Below are 15,359 nucleotides of genomic sequence, written 5' to 3' on the forward strand. Positions count from 1 at the left end.
ACTGTACCACCATTCACTAAGATCATTGCTGAACTCCGACATCAACTGCACTTTCCTGCCCCATCATCATATTCCTTGATTCCCTTAGTGCCCAAAAACCTACTGATTTCAGTCTTATACTCATATACTCATCGATTGGACCTCAGAGGTAGAGAATTCTGAAGATTTACAACCCTCTGTTTGAAGAAATTTCTCCTCAGCTCAATCCTAAATGGCCTACCCCTTATGATGAGATTATCACCCCCTATTTCTAGACTTTCAAGCCAGGGAAACAGTCTCTCAGCATCTGGACAAGCCCTCGAGGAATTTTATATGCTTCAATGAGACTCATTCTTCTAAACTCCAGAGAATTTATGTCCATTCTACAGGGTCTCTCCTCATCAAATAGCACTCTCATCACAGAATCAATCTAGTAAACCTTTTCAACCCCTTCTATGGCAAGTATACTCTTCCTTGGGTAAGATCAAAACTATCTATATCACTTTGCAGCCTCTTTGCATCCTCCTCACAGCTTACTTTCCCACCTAGGCCAGAATTTTAGTGAGCTCCCGCCATCAGGCTCCATGGAGGAGGTCAGGGGGGGGGGGGGGGGAAGAGGGGGGGCTTTCATGCAAATTACTAGTGTAGGGGAGGGTGGGAAGGTCAAGTATTGAAGGTAAGTGTTTCGAGGGGGGAGAAAAGAGGGCAAATATTGAACTTAATTTTTATTGGGGGGTGGGAAAGGGGCGATAGATTTAAGAGGATTACATTGGACGGGTAGCCCTTTAAAAAAGGCGCCAGAGCCGGCGCGTAGGCAGCTGACGCCATTGCTGGCGTCGCATAGCCCACTCCTCCACCGACTCATTATCCTGGGCACCACAAGGAAGATCGTGGCTGCATGACAGCGCCCATGCGGGCTGCCATTTTTTGAGCAGCGATGGGAGACGAGAGTCCAGCCCCTAGTGTTGTATCAAAAACAAACTTGAATATATTGCACACTAGAATTTCTTCATTACTACTGTGACTACACAAAGTACTTCTGATAAAGGGTCATCGGCCTGAAACATTATCTCTGTTTCTCTCTCCACAGATGCTGCCAGACTTGCTGAATATTTCAGCATTTTCTGTTTTTGTTACTAAAGCACTCTGTGATGTCCTGAGCTCATGAAGGGCACTTTCCTTCTTTCTTTCTTCACTTGGTCCCCAATCTAAGTCATTGATATAGATTGTAAATAGCTGAGGCCCAAACACTGATCCTTGTGGCACTCCACCATTTATGCCCTCTGGTCCCAAAAATGACCGTTTATTCCTACTGTCTGTTTTCTGCCTGTTAATGTATCCTCATGTATCCTATGAGTCCTAACATTTTGTGACAACCTCTTGTGTGGCGCCTTATTGAATGCCTTCTGAAAATCCAATTATACTACGCCCATTGGATCCCCTTCATCTGCCCCTGCTAGTTACATCCTCAAAAAACGTAATAAAGGTTGTCAAACGCAATTTTCTTGACTCTGCCTAATCATAATGATTTTCCAAGTGATCTGCTACTACATTCTTCACCATATATTCCAGCACTTTCCCTACTATTGATGTTAGGCTAACTGCCCTATAGTTCCCCGTTTTCTCTCATTTCCCTTTCTTGAACACAGAGAACACAGGGCGGCACAGTGGCGCAGTGGTTAGCACCGCAGCCTCACAGCTCCAGCGACCCGGGTTCAATTCTGGGTACTGCCTGTGTGGAGTTCGCAAGTTCTCCCTGTGTCTGCGTGGGTTTCCTCCGGGTGCTCCGGTTTCCTCCCACATGCCAAAGACTTGCAGGTTGATAGGTAAATTGGCCATTAGCAATTGCCCCTAGTATAGGTAGGTGGTAGGGAAATATAGGGACAGGTGGGGATGTGGTAGGAATATGGAATTAGTGTAGGATTAGTATAAATGGGTGGTTGATGGTCGGCACAGACTCGGTGGGCCGAAGGGCCTGTTTCAGTGCTGTATCTCTAAACTAAAAGAACACATTTGCGACTTTCTAGCCTAAGGGTTAGAATCTAAGATCAGAATGACTACATCCACTATCTTGAAAGCCACCTCTTAAAACACTAGAGAGTCTGCCATCACGACCAGGGAATTATCAGCCTTTAGTCCCATTAATTTCTCCTGCACTTCCCTTTACTAGTATTAATTACTTTAAGTTAGATCCTTGATTCCCCACAATTTCTGTGTTTTTTTTGTGTTTTCTACTGTGAAGACAGCCACAAAATATTTGCTTAACCTCTCTGCGATTTCCTTATTTCCCATTATAATTTCTCCTGTCTCTGCATCAAAGGGACCCATATTTACTTTCACTCATTTTTTTTTATTCATTCCTGGGATGTGGGCATCATCAGCATTTACTGACCATCCCTAATTGCCCTGAAGAAGGTGCTGGTGAGCCATATTCTTGAACCGCTGCAGTCCTTGTGGTGTAGGTACAGCCACAATGCTGTTAGGTAATGAGTTTTAGCATTTTGACCCATTGACAATGAATGAATGGCAATATATTTCCAAGTCAGGATGATTTGTGGCTTGGAGGGGAATCTGCAAGTGGTAATGATCCTCTGCATCTGCTGCCCTTATTCTTCCAGGTGGTTCAGGTCAGAGGTTTGGGAGGAGCTGTTGAGGAAGCCTTGGCAAGTTGCTGCAGTGCATCTTTCGATGGTACACACTGCAGCCAAGAGCACAGGTGATGGAGGGAGTGAATGTTAAGATAGTGGATGTGGTGCCGATCAAGAGGGCTGCTTTGTCCTGGATGGTGTTGAGCTTCTTGAGTGCTGTTGAAGCTGCCCACATCCAGTCAAGTGGACAGTACTTCATTACGCTCTTGACTTGTGCTTTGTAGGTGGTGAAAAGGCTTTAGGGGAGTCAGGAAGTGAATTACTCGCTACAGAATATCCAGTCTGTGACCTGTTTTGTAGCCACAGAATTTTATGCGGCATGTCCAGCTAAGTTTCTGGTCAATGAATGCTGTTGCTGGGGGATTCAGCAATGATAATCTCATTGAATGTCAAGGGGAGGTACTTAGACTTTCTTAAAAGCAAAATACTGCGGATGCTGGAAATCTGAAATAAAAACAAGAAATGCTGGAATCACTCAGCAGGTCTGGCAGCATCTGTGGAAAGAGAAGCAGAGTTAACGTTTCGGGTCAGTGCAGAGCACTTGGAGAACAGTGGTAGAATCAGACAGAGTCAGCATGGATTTAAAAAGGCAAACCATGCTTGACAAATCTACTAGAATTCTTCGAGGATGTAACTAGTAGAGTTGATGAGGGGGAGCCAGTGGATGTGGTTTATTTGGACGTTCAGAAGGCTTTCGACATTGTCCCACATAAGAGGTTAGCGTGTAAAATTAAAGCGCATGGGATTGGGGGTAGTGTATTGCGATGGATAGAACATTGGTTGGCAGACAGGAAACAAAGAGTAGGAATATATGGGTCTTTTTCCGAATGGCAGACAGTGACTAGTGGGGTACCGCAGGGATCGGTGCTAGGACCCCAGCTATTCACAATATATATTAATAATTTAGATGCGGGGACGAAATATAATATCTCCAAATTTACAGATGACACAAAACTGGGTGGGAGGGTGAGTTGTGAGGAGGATGCAGAGAGGCTTCAGGGTGATTTGGACAAGTTAAGTGAGTGGGAAAATGCATGGCAGATGCAGTATAATGTGGATAAATGCGAGGTTATTCACTTTGGTAGCAAAAACAGGAAGGCAGATTATCTGAACGGCTATAAACTGAGAGAGGGGAATATGCAACGAGACCTGGGTGTTCTCATACACCAGTCACTGAAGGTAAGCATGCAGGTGCAAAGGCGGTAAAAAGGGCAAATCGTATGTTGGCCTTCATAGCGAGAGGATTCGAGTACAGGAGGAGGGATGTCTTGCTGCAATTAAACAGGGCCTTGGTGAGGCCACACCTGGAATATTGTGTGAAGTTTTGGTCTCCTTATCTGAGGAAGGATGGTCTTGCTATAGAGGGAGTGCAGCAAAGGTTTACCAGACTGATTCCTGGGATGGCGGGACTGACGTATGAGGAGAGATTGAGTCGGTTAGGATTGTATTCGCTGGAGTTCAGAAGAGTGAGGGGGGATCCCATAGAAACCTATAAAATTCTAACAGGACTTGATAGGGTAGATGCAGGAAGGATGTTTCCAATGGTGGGGGAGTCCAGAACCAGCGGTCATAGTCTAAGAATACGGGGTAAATCTTTCAGGACTGAGAGTGTGGAACCTGAGGTGAGCCATCCTTGGACTAGGGGTGAGAGTTTGCTTGGTCAGTATGTTTCTCACGCAAACTGCTCCTTAGGAATATGCTATGTCTGGCTGATGAGATAAGAAGAGTGTTGTTGAAGCCTGATGTCTCTTTCTGTTGTTGCGCTGTACCAGCTGCAAGGCCAATGGTGAGATAGATATGTAAACGAAGGATTGAAAATTACTGTATCTTATTCGTTTAGAGCAAGAATTAAATTGTAATATTATTGGTGCTTTAGAATGCAAATTAAGGATTGAAATATTGTTGTAAGATTATTGGTTGCAGAATAGTATAATTGCCACTGTTTGACTGTAATTCTTTAGAACATCGCACTGAGTCTCAATGTGAGCTCTACTGTGTTTGTTCTCCTTGTGCACAAGTTAATAAAGTAGTTTGCGAGTACTCATCCGAGGAAGTTTGATTTATTTTGCTCTAGTTTCTTCAACAAGAGGAGGAGAAATTTCTCATACAGAAGGTGGTGAACCACAGAAAGCAGTTGAGGCCAAAACATTGTATGTTTTCAAGAAGGAGTTAGATATAGCTCTTGGGGCGAAAGGGATCAAAGGATATGGGGGGAAAGCGGGAACAGGTTACTGAGTTGGATGATCAGCCATGATCATAATGAATGGCGGAGCAGGCTCAAAAGGGCCGAATGGCCTACTCCTGCTCCTATTTTGTATGTTTCTATGTATGCAGGTGTGGACTGCTTCATTATCCGAGGAGCTGCAAATGGAACTGAGCACTGTACAATCATCAGCGAAGTTCCCCACTCCAGATTTAATGATGGAGGGAAGGTCACTGATGAAGCAGTTGAAGATTGTTGGGCCTAGGACATTGTCCTGAAGAACTCCTGGGACTGAGATGATTGGTCTCCAACAACCACAACCATCTTCCTTTGTTCTAGATATGACTCCAGTCAGTGGAGAGTTTTTCCCTTGATTCCCATTGACTTCAATGTTACAAGGGCAGTCACTCTTACCTCACCTCTGGAATTCAGCTCTTTTTGTCTGTTTGCACCAAGGCTATACTGAGGTCTGGAGCCAAGTGGTCCAGCAGAACCTAAACTGAGCATTGGCAAGCAGGTTATTCGTGAGTGCTGATTAATAGCACTGTCAATGACACCTTCTGTCACTATGTTGATGACTGAAAGCAGACTGAAGGGGAGGTAACTGGCCAGATTGGATTTGTCCTGTTTTTTGTGGACAGGACATACCTTTATAAACTAAATTCAGATTTTCAAACTGCAACATTTGAATTCAGTGTCTCTGGATTTAAAGTCCAGTAACAAAAACAATTACACTTCTGTAATGATTCAGCAGAACATATACTAACAGTGCTGTAACAATATTGTTAACCCAAATAGTAACAATGATTCATGTTTTTTCAATAATTGAACAGCAATTACAGGAAACCCAGCAATTCTTCACATAAAGAAGCCATTGTCTCATATCAGAAAAGTACTCTCTCTTAAAACTTGCCCTTCTTGTCCATTTTCCTATGCTTATCTGGGAGGTGCTTCGGGATGTTCATTACATTTGTACTACATAAATGCAAATCATTTTTCTTGAGAGAGCTTCAAAGAAATTGTATATATAGGGCTGGATTTTGCTCTCCCCCAGGCGTTGGGTTCCGTGGCCCGGAGGGTGGGTGTGGGCCTGAAGATGCCTCCGTGAGAGGACCGCTATGTACCGCGACACCGGGAGGGCCCGGCCAGATATTACTGGCGGTGGCGAGGCCTCATGGCGGCCCCTGCTGCTACTCAGCAACCGGAGTCCCGTTTAAATTAATTAAAATGAATGAATTAGTGATACTCCCATCGCTGCCTGATATCCCGCTGCCACCTTCGACCCTGTGACCTGCACTCCTGCGCCTTCGGATCCCTGTCTCCGGGGAAACAAGGCGCCGCACTGGTGGTGAGGGCGGGGGAGGACTTGAGTTTATCTGTGCCTGGGGGTGGGAGGGGGGGTGGGGGTGCGTGGTGGGAACGGGGTCAAAGTAACGTCATGGGTGTAGGGGATGGGGGGGTAAAGGTCAGAGAACAATGTAAGTGTTTTTTGGGGGGAGGGGGGGGGAGAGCAAATAATTCATTTTGTTATGGGGGGTCGGAGAGGGGCAGAGTAAATGTCTATTTCTTTTGTTACTTTATCTTTAAATATTTAAATTTCCTGGTAGGGCTGATAGCCCTTTAAAAATGGCATCAGTGTCTGCGCACAGGCAGCTAACTCCATTGCAGGGGGCAGACAGCCAGCCCTCCACATGTGATCGGGCGGGGTGGTGGGGGGAGGGGGGGGGGGCAGGCTATTTATATGAGCCGTCGAATGGAAGATTGCGGCAGCTCCACAACATGCTGTTTCATTTCGCATAGTGTCTGTTCGTGTCCTCCAGGATGTACAAGCAAAGAACTATTCTTGAAGTGCACTCGCTGTTGTTATGTAAACAATGTAGCAGTTATTTGTGTGCAAAAAAGACAACAAAAAGTAAATGAATGAATGACCAGATAATCTGATTTTTGGTATTGGTTGAGGGAGGAATGTTGGCTTGGACAATGGAAGAACTCTCTCTTCTTTTTCAAGTAGTCTGTTACGCTCATTTGGGAAGACAGGGCCTAGGTGTAACATGGCAGCACTTACGACAATGAAACACGTGTTCATTAGTGCACTGAAGTGTCAACCTAGACTATGTACTAAAGTCCACAATGGGGCTTCAACCCATGACCTACAGTCTCAGAGACAAGAGTGTTACAAAACTGCAGCCAGAAGTTTCCATGCCACTACCACTGAATTTCAACCAAATTGAAATTAGAGTCTCATTCATTAAATAGTGTGCAAAAGTGATAGCCTTTAAAGCGATAATTGAATCCTCTTCAGTTGCTGCAAAAGTAGATTATAATACAACACGTTATGAGGGCAAGAGAAACATTGGACAGAGAAATCAGAACAATGGGTTGAGTCCATGCAGAATAATTGCCAGTTATACAAAAATTATGTTAAATAATCTTTCTATTAGTCAAAGTATATCAGCAGTCATTGCCAAATGAATTTCTCTGAGCTGGTGACAAAAATTGTTAAGTCAGGTGCTCGCCAACATGAGGAAGTCTTTGGCCACAATATTTTCAGGGAGGATGTGGGGGAGTGCAGGACGAGCTGGGGACACAATGAAACCATGGACGCAGAGGTCCTGCCCAATTTACTGGCAGGACCTCAATTTTTTCCTTTGGTTGCCCACCTGGATGCTGACTAAATTGATAGGCTGGTCACATGCTGCACAGGAAAGTCAGTAGCAGCAGGGTGCAGCTGGAAAATGGGGTGGAGGGGGGAAGCTGATGATTGGTGCTTGTGGTGGAGGGGAAAGGTCAGCTGCAATTGCGGTAAGGTAAGTAGATTAGTGCTTCTGGTCTGGGGGTGGCCATGATCGCAGTACATAAAGGATTACATGGAAGAGGGAGGTCTGTGACCGTGGCAAGGGGGTGGGGGAAAGAGAAGCCGTAATCAACACAGGGAAGGCCAAAGGCTTTCTTGAGGAGCTGTGGGAGCACTTATGTCCCTCCTAGCTCACAAGAAAGCTGCAAAAGACGCTTACCTTCATGAACGAGCAGCTCCCGCCTCCGATTTCCTGCTGGGTTTCCCAAGTCCTGGGAAACATGCGCGGCAACTGTTAAATTCAACTCGGGTTTCCAGCTGTGCTGTGGGAGCCTGATTTAAATGTGTGAAGTGTTCCACTGTCTCCATGATGGGACACTCGCACCCCACGAAACCCACCGCCATGAAAGCAATAGGTAGAGTCACATTTCCCATTTTAACATTTTGAACCACCTGACTCTCTCCCACCCTCTGTGGAGTGATGGGGTTGTAATATCACAATACTGGGTTGGTGTCTAACAGAATCGGTAGTAAGGATCCATCAACACAGTTTTGTGAAAAGGACTTGGCATTCTGTCAACTAGCTAATAGTAAATTGGAAAGCATTGATGGTATACATACCTAAATTCTAAAAGTTACTTATGCCAGCAAACATTTTAAACATTCATAATAGTAGCTCAAGCAAAAGTGGAATAAAAGAATGAACATTTATACGTTAAGAAAGAAAGAACTTGCATTTATGTAACACCTTTCACGTCTTCAGGCATATCACAGCCAATTTGTTTTTGAAGTGTAATCATTGTTATGCAGGGAAAAGCAGCAGTCAATTTGCACACATTGAGATTCTCACAAACAGCAATGAAAAAAATGACCAGTCAATCTATTTTTGTTTGCACTGGTTGATGGCTAAATATTGGACAGGGTACTAGGAGAATTCACTTGCTCTTTTTCAAATAGTGCCATGGGATCTTTTACACCAACTGAACAGGCACAGGGAGCTTTGATTTAATACCTTACTCAAATGATGGTTTAAACAAATGCATAAAAATACTCAACATTAGTGCTCCATTTATTCAGGCAATGTACTTTACATATACAGGAAATTTGCTCTTACTTGCCCTTTCAGTCCCACTACTCACCCCCACCCCACCCCACCCCCCAAACTGTTAAAAGGGTTTGGAAGATCCATATTAAAGTGGGTAAAAACCATACATTTTTTTATGATATGGAACACTGGCATATGAATTCCCTATTGAATGAAATACCTTCTTTACTGATGCAATTTAATCTTTTGATTTTACCAAACTACTATATTTGTCAGAAATTTCTCCACTTCAAGCAAAATGTTAACAAAATATATTGCTTTTGTTAAAAGTAAAAAAACATGACTTTGAATCATTAAAATGCTTAAACACAATTTTCTTACCATAAACAGCTCATTGGGTTTTTTGTTTCCATCAAGTTCTATCAGATTTTGAGGGTCATGATCAGCCATATAATCCTGTGTGGTTTTTAAATTGATATACAAAAGAAGCATAGGAATATACAGAATTGCATTATAAAGAAAATATAAAATTACCAATAATGTTGTGAAAATATTTGTCGTAACAAAAAATTCAAGTTAAGTCTAAAAACGTGTGGGGGATTACTCCATACCACTAAAGGCCTCAGCATTTTGTCTTTGTATAGTGCCATATGTTTTTCAATAGTTGAGAGATCTTCAGGTCATAGAGCCATAGAGTCATTTATGGCATAGAAGAAGGCCATTCGACCTATCGAGTCCATGCCAGCTCTCCGCGCAGCAACCCAGTCAGTCCCACTCCCTCGCTCAACCCCCATAGCCCTGCAAGTTTATTTCCTTCAAGTGCCCATCCAATTTTCTTTTGAAATCATTGATTGCCTCTGCTTCCACCACCCTTGTGGGCAGCAAATTCCTCATTACCAACCACTGTGTAAAAAGTTCTTCATCACATTCCCCCTGCATCTCTTGTCCGAAACCTTCAATCTGTGTCTGCTAACCCTTATACCATCAGTTAATGGGAACAGCTTTTCCTTGTCACTCTTACCTAAGCCGGTCATAATCTTATATACCTCGATCAAATATCCCTTCAATCTCCTTTGCTCCAGGGAGAACAACCCCAGCTTCTCCAACCTCACCTTGTAACTAAAATCCCCTATCTGCGGAACCACTCTAGCAAATCTCCTCTGCACCTTCTCAAGGAACCTCACATCTTTCCAAAGTGTGGTCACCAGAACTGGACACAATACTCTATTTGGAGCCTAACCAGAGCTTTATAAAGGTTCAGCATAACTTCCCTGCTTTTGTACTTTATGCCTCTATTTATGAAGCCCAATATCCCTTATGCTTTACTAACCACTCTCTTAATATGTCCTGCCACCTTCAAAGATCGATTCACATGCATCCCAGGTCCCTCTGTTCCTTCACACTCTTTAGAACTACACCATTAACTCTATATTGCAACACCCTAGCCCTTCTGCCAAATTGCATCACCACACATTTGTCTGCATTAAATTCCATCTGCCACATTTCAGTCCATTCTGCTAGCCTATTGTCCTGCTGTAGGTGGTTCGTACCATCCTCACTGTTTGCAACTCCTCCAAGTTTGGTATCAGCAAATTTTGCAATTCGACTCTGTATTCCAAGATCCAAGTCATTTATACATAGCAAAAAAAGCAACAGTCTTAGCAGTGATCACTGGGGAACACCACTATCTACCACCTTGCAGTCTGAAAAACAACCATTTACCACAACTTGCTATTTTCTGTCCTTGAGCCAATTTTTTATCCAATTGCACTAAACGTGCAATGAGGTCCACATGAATTTTACTTTAGATTTTTATTGGGTTCGATTTTAACTGTGCTCACCAGGCGGGAATCTGGCATCAGTGTGTCAGTTTCAATGAAAGCAAAATTGAGCAGAGCGTTAAATGGATGGCTGACCTGCCAACTCGTATCCCATCCAGCGGAAACAACTAAAATCAGCCCTACTGTTTTGGGTTTCTACGCATGTCAGACAACTACCTGACTAAAAAAAATACAATCTATCCTATCATTTCCAGTAGAAAAGCTGTAGATAAATGCCCCCTAATTCCTAAAGAGCAATGAATCAAAACTCCAGAATATTTATCTATCAGTGTATATCCATCAACTAACTTCATCCCATTTCCCTCCATCGACTCTCTTCTTCCCCCTTTCCCCTGACACAACAATGTAGGAACAAGGGTAGGCTACCTGCTCCATTGTACCAGCTCCACAAGGGAACATTCCATCAGCCTATATCTATGGTGCGGGCGGCACAGTGGCGCAGTGGTTAGCACCGCAGCCTCACAGCTCCAGCGACCCGGGTTCAATTCCGGGTACTGCCTGTGTGGAGTTTGCAAGTTCTCCCTGTGTCTGCGTAGGTTTTCTCCGGGTGCCCCGGTTTCCTCCCACAAGCCAAAAGACTTGAAGGTTGGTAGGTAAATTGGCCATTATAAATTACCCCTAGTGTAGGTAGGTGGTAGGGAAATATAGGGACAGGTGGGGATGTGGTAGGAATATGGGATTAGTGTAGGATTAGTATAAATGGGTGGTTGATGGTCGGCACAGACTCGGTGGGCCGAAGGGCCTGTTTCAGTGCTGGATCTCTAAACTAAACTAAACTATATAGAAACATAGAGAATAGGAGCAGGAGTAGGTCATTCAGCCCTTCGAGCCTGCTCCGCCATTCATTATGATCATGACAGATCATCCAACTCAGTAGCCTGTTCCCACATTCACCCCATACCTTCAGACCCAAGAGCTATAGCTAACTCCTTCTTGAAAACATACAATATTTTGGCCTCAACTGCTTTCTGTGGTAGCGAATTCCACAGGCTCACCACTCTCTGGGTGAAGAAATTTCTCCTCATCCTGAAAGGTTCACCCAGTATCCTTAGACTATGACCCCTGGTTCTGGACTCCCCCACCATCAGGAACATCCTTTCTGCATCTACCCTGTCAAGTCCTGTTAGAATTTTATAGGTTTCTATGGGATCCCCCCTCACTCTTCTGAACTCCAGCGAATACAATCCTATATAATATATATGCTTTGTCTTTCAACACACCATTAACATATCTTTGCTCCATGACCTTCTGGTCAGCTATTCTGTGACCTTGTCCTATCTACACCTTCTCCTTTCTTATCTCATGCCCCACCCCCACTTTACTTGCTTGTAACCTTTTACGTTTCTAATATTTGCCAGTTCTGAAGAAGGGTCACTAACCTGAAACGTTAACTCTGCTTCTCTCCCCACAGATGCTGCCAGACCTGCTGAGTGTTTCCAGCATTTCTTGTTTTTATTTCAGATTTCCAGCATCCGCAGTATTTTGCTTTTAATAATCCTATATAAGTAGTTTCAATGCGATTGCCTACCCAAAATACTTTTTGAAGGAATTAATTAATTAATGCCGTATCAACTGCTTTTGCAGGGAGTTTATTTCCCCATAACCAACATCTTGTAGTGAAGGGGGTATAAGGGAGGAAGTATCTTCTAAAATCTAGTTTCATTTAAACCTGTGTCTTTCAGTTCTCTATGCACAGTCCAAGTTCAATTGTCAGATATCATCTACTACTTGTACGCTTCCCCAACACAACTGAGTTAGTAAACCTTGCATGAAATTACTCCATACCTCTAAAAGCCTCAGCATTTTGTCTTTGTATAGTGCCACATGCTTTCCAATAGTTGAGAGAAGATCTTCAGGTCTCCTCACTAAACGTGCAACAAGGTTCGCATCAACCTCCAAATTCTCTTCCTAATTAGAAAATGTGACAAAATATATTTTATTAATGACTCAAGCCTTAAAATGATGATTAATAAGTGTGTAGATCTTGCAGAGAACAGCTGTTAAGTGAAAACAAGCAAAAAAGATTACTAATATTTAAACAACTTTGCAATATCATGTAATGACATGGCAACGTAATGTTTTAGCTAAAAAAATATATTTCTGTGCACTGAGAGTAATTTATTTTACCATAAAAATTTCTAATTTTATATTTATTTTAACTAAAAGGAGTTCCAGCAAAGTTACATACTTGGCATAAATGCCGAATTACATGAAACATACATTATCTATTTTACATCAATGATATGAACACCACAATATAAATCCTTTGGCCTCAATATTAACCCCCACTACGAAGGGCACAGGATTGGGGGGTGGGGGGAGGGAGAACAGTCTAGCCTGACATCAGTCATGTGAAAAATGCTGGAATCTATTATTAAGGAAGTCTTAACAATGCACTTAGAAAATTGTAGTATGATTAGACAGAATCAACATGGTTTTATGAAAGGGAAATCGTGTGAGACAAATTTATCAGGCTGTGACTAGTAGAGTGCCACAAGGATCAGTGCTGTGGCACAGCTATTTATAATCCATATTAATGACTAAGGTATCTAAGTTTGCAGACAATACAAAAGAAGATGGGAATGTAAGTTGTGAGGAAGACACAAAAAGGCTGTAAAGAGATATAGACAGGTTAAATGAGTGGACAACAAGGTCACAGATGGGGTATAATGTGGGTAAGTACAACTTTGTTTACTTTGGTAGTAAGAATAGAAAAGCAGAATAGCTTTTAAACAGTGTTGATGTTCAGAGAAACTTGGGTGTAATCATACAAGGAACATAAAAAGTTAGCATAAAAGCAAAATACTGCAGATGCTGGAAATCTGAAATAAAAACAAGAAATGCTGGAAATACTCAGCAGGTCTGGCAGCATCTGCGAAGAGAGAAGCAGAGTTAACGTTTCAGGTCAGTGACCTTTCATCAGAAAGCAAGCAATTAGGAAGGCAATTGACATCCTGCCCTTTATTGCAAGAGGATTGGAATACTAGGATAAGGAAGTCTTTCTACAATTGTGCAGGGCTTTGGTGAGACCACACTTGGAGTACTGTGTGTAGTTTTGGTCTCCATATCTCAGAAAGGATATACTTGGTATGGAGGTGTACAGCAAAGGTTTACGAGATTGGTTCCTGGGATGAGAGGGTTGTCCTATGATGAGAGGCTGAATAAATTGGGCCTATACTCTCTGGAGTTTAGAAGAATGAGATGTGATTTCATTGAAAATTCAAGATTCTGAAGGAGTTTGATAAGGCAGACAGAGGTTGTTTCCCTTGGCTGGGGAATCTAGAACATGGGGGCACAGTCTCAAGATAAAGGGTCCATCATTTAGGAATGAGATGAGGAGAAATTTCTTCAATCAGTGGGTTGTGAATCTTTGGAATTCTCTACGCTAGAGGGTTGTGGATGCTGCATCGTTGAGTATATTCAAAGCCGAGATAGATTTTTTTGATCTCTCAGGGAATCAAGGGGTTTGGGGAGCAGACAGGAAACTGGAGTTCAGGTAGAAGCCATGATTACACTGAATGGCAGAGCAAGCTTGAGAGGCCATATGGTCTACTCTTTCTCCTATTTCTTATGTTCTTATGTTCTCCCAGTCCTGATCGTCAGCTTCAGCACCACCCCTTCCCTACACTAAATCCAATCTTCAGCCTCATCACCACAACCCCCGACAGCCCCAGTCGCTGAACTACCACCCCTGCATCACGAAGGGTTCCTGTCTTTTTGTTTTCATTCACGGGATGTGGATGTCGCTGGCTATGCTAGAATTTATTGCCCATCCCTAATTGCCCTCGAGAAGGTGGTGGTGAGCTGCCTTCTTGAACCGCTGCAGTCCTTGGGGTGTAGGTACATCCACAGTGCTGTTAGGAAGGTGGTGTTCCCTCCCACCCTCCAGCCAGGCAGGAGATAGAGTTACAAATTAGATGATAATTCCTGCCATTAAGATCAGCAGGATCTCAAAGTCTCCGGCCTTGATGAATTCTTCAACCAGTTTCGGCCTCAGCCATGCCCTCCACACATCCCCGTAACAGGATCTTTATTTCAGCAGATCACTTTGAATACGCAGTGGTTCTTTGAGACAATTAGAAAAGCCTGCTAGGTAAGTTTTGTGCTACAGATATATTTAATGCATGACAGTGAAGGCTAATGTAAGCACTGAATAACAAAATTCTTACACAGTGCCTTTAATATCAAAAAAAAACTTGCATCTTTATAGCAGCACCTTTAACATAATAAAATATCCCAAGGTGCTACACAAACAAAATCTGACACCATGTCGCATAAAGAGACATTAGGAGGGAATTCCAGAACTTAGGACCTTGGCAGATGAAGGCCTGCTCACCAAGGGTGGAGCAATTAAAATTGGGAATACTCAAGGGGTCAGAGTTGAAGAAGTACAGAGATCTCAAAAAGTTGTAGGGCTGGAGGAGGTTACAGAGATAAGGAGAGATGAGGTTATGCAGAGATTTGAAAATAAGGTTGAGAATGTTAAAATTAAGGTGTTGCCAGACCAGGAACCAATGTAGGTCAGTAAGCATAGGGATGATGGATGAACGAGACTTGGGCAGCAGAATTTTGGATGAGCTCAGGTTTATGCAGGGTAGAAGATAGGAGGTCAGCCAGAAGAGCATGAGAATAGTCATGTATAGGGAAAAAAAAGTATGGTTGAGGATTTTATGCAGCAGATGAGCTGAGGCAAGGGTGGAGGCAGTCAATGTTGCGCATCTGGAAGTAGGCAGTCTTGCCGATGGAACAGTTATGTAGTCAAATACAACACCAAAGTTGTGACAGGTCTAATTCAGCTTAAGACAGTGGCCAGAGAGAGGGCTGGAGTTGCGAGCTACAGAACTGAGCT

At 43.2% G+C, this 15,359-nt stretch overlaps 1 protein-coding gene across 5 annotated transcripts in view; it reads right to left on the reverse strand.

Annotated features, from left to right (window-relative positions):
* ak9 (adenylate kinase 9) overlaps nucleotides 1–15,359 on the reverse strand; it is a 455,773-nt gene that overhangs the window by 399,192 nt on the left and 41,222 nt on the right. For 4 of the 5 annotated variants that reach the window (XM_068027231.1, XM_068027230.1, XM_068027240.1 and 1 more), the window contains exons 8-9: nucleotides 12,296–12,418; nucleotides 9,051–9,125 (exon numbers count right to left, since the gene is read on the reverse strand). In XM_068027231.1, coding sequence (XP_067883332.1) covers nucleotides 9,051–9,125; nucleotides 12,296–12,418 — 198 coding nt within the window. The remainder of the gene's footprint in view (nucleotides 1–9,050; nucleotides 9,126–12,295; nucleotides 12,419–15,359) is intronic. The other variant, XM_068027233.1, reaches the window with a different exon arrangement.

Source organism: Heterodontus francisci, chromosome 3, assembly GCF_036365525.1.
Source record: "Heterodontus francisci isolate sHetFra1 chromosome 3, sHetFra1.hap1, whole genome shotgun sequence".
Taxonomy (NCBI): domain Eukaryota; kingdom Metazoa; phylum Chordata; class Chondrichthyes; order Heterodontiformes; family Heterodontidae; genus Heterodontus; species Heterodontus francisci.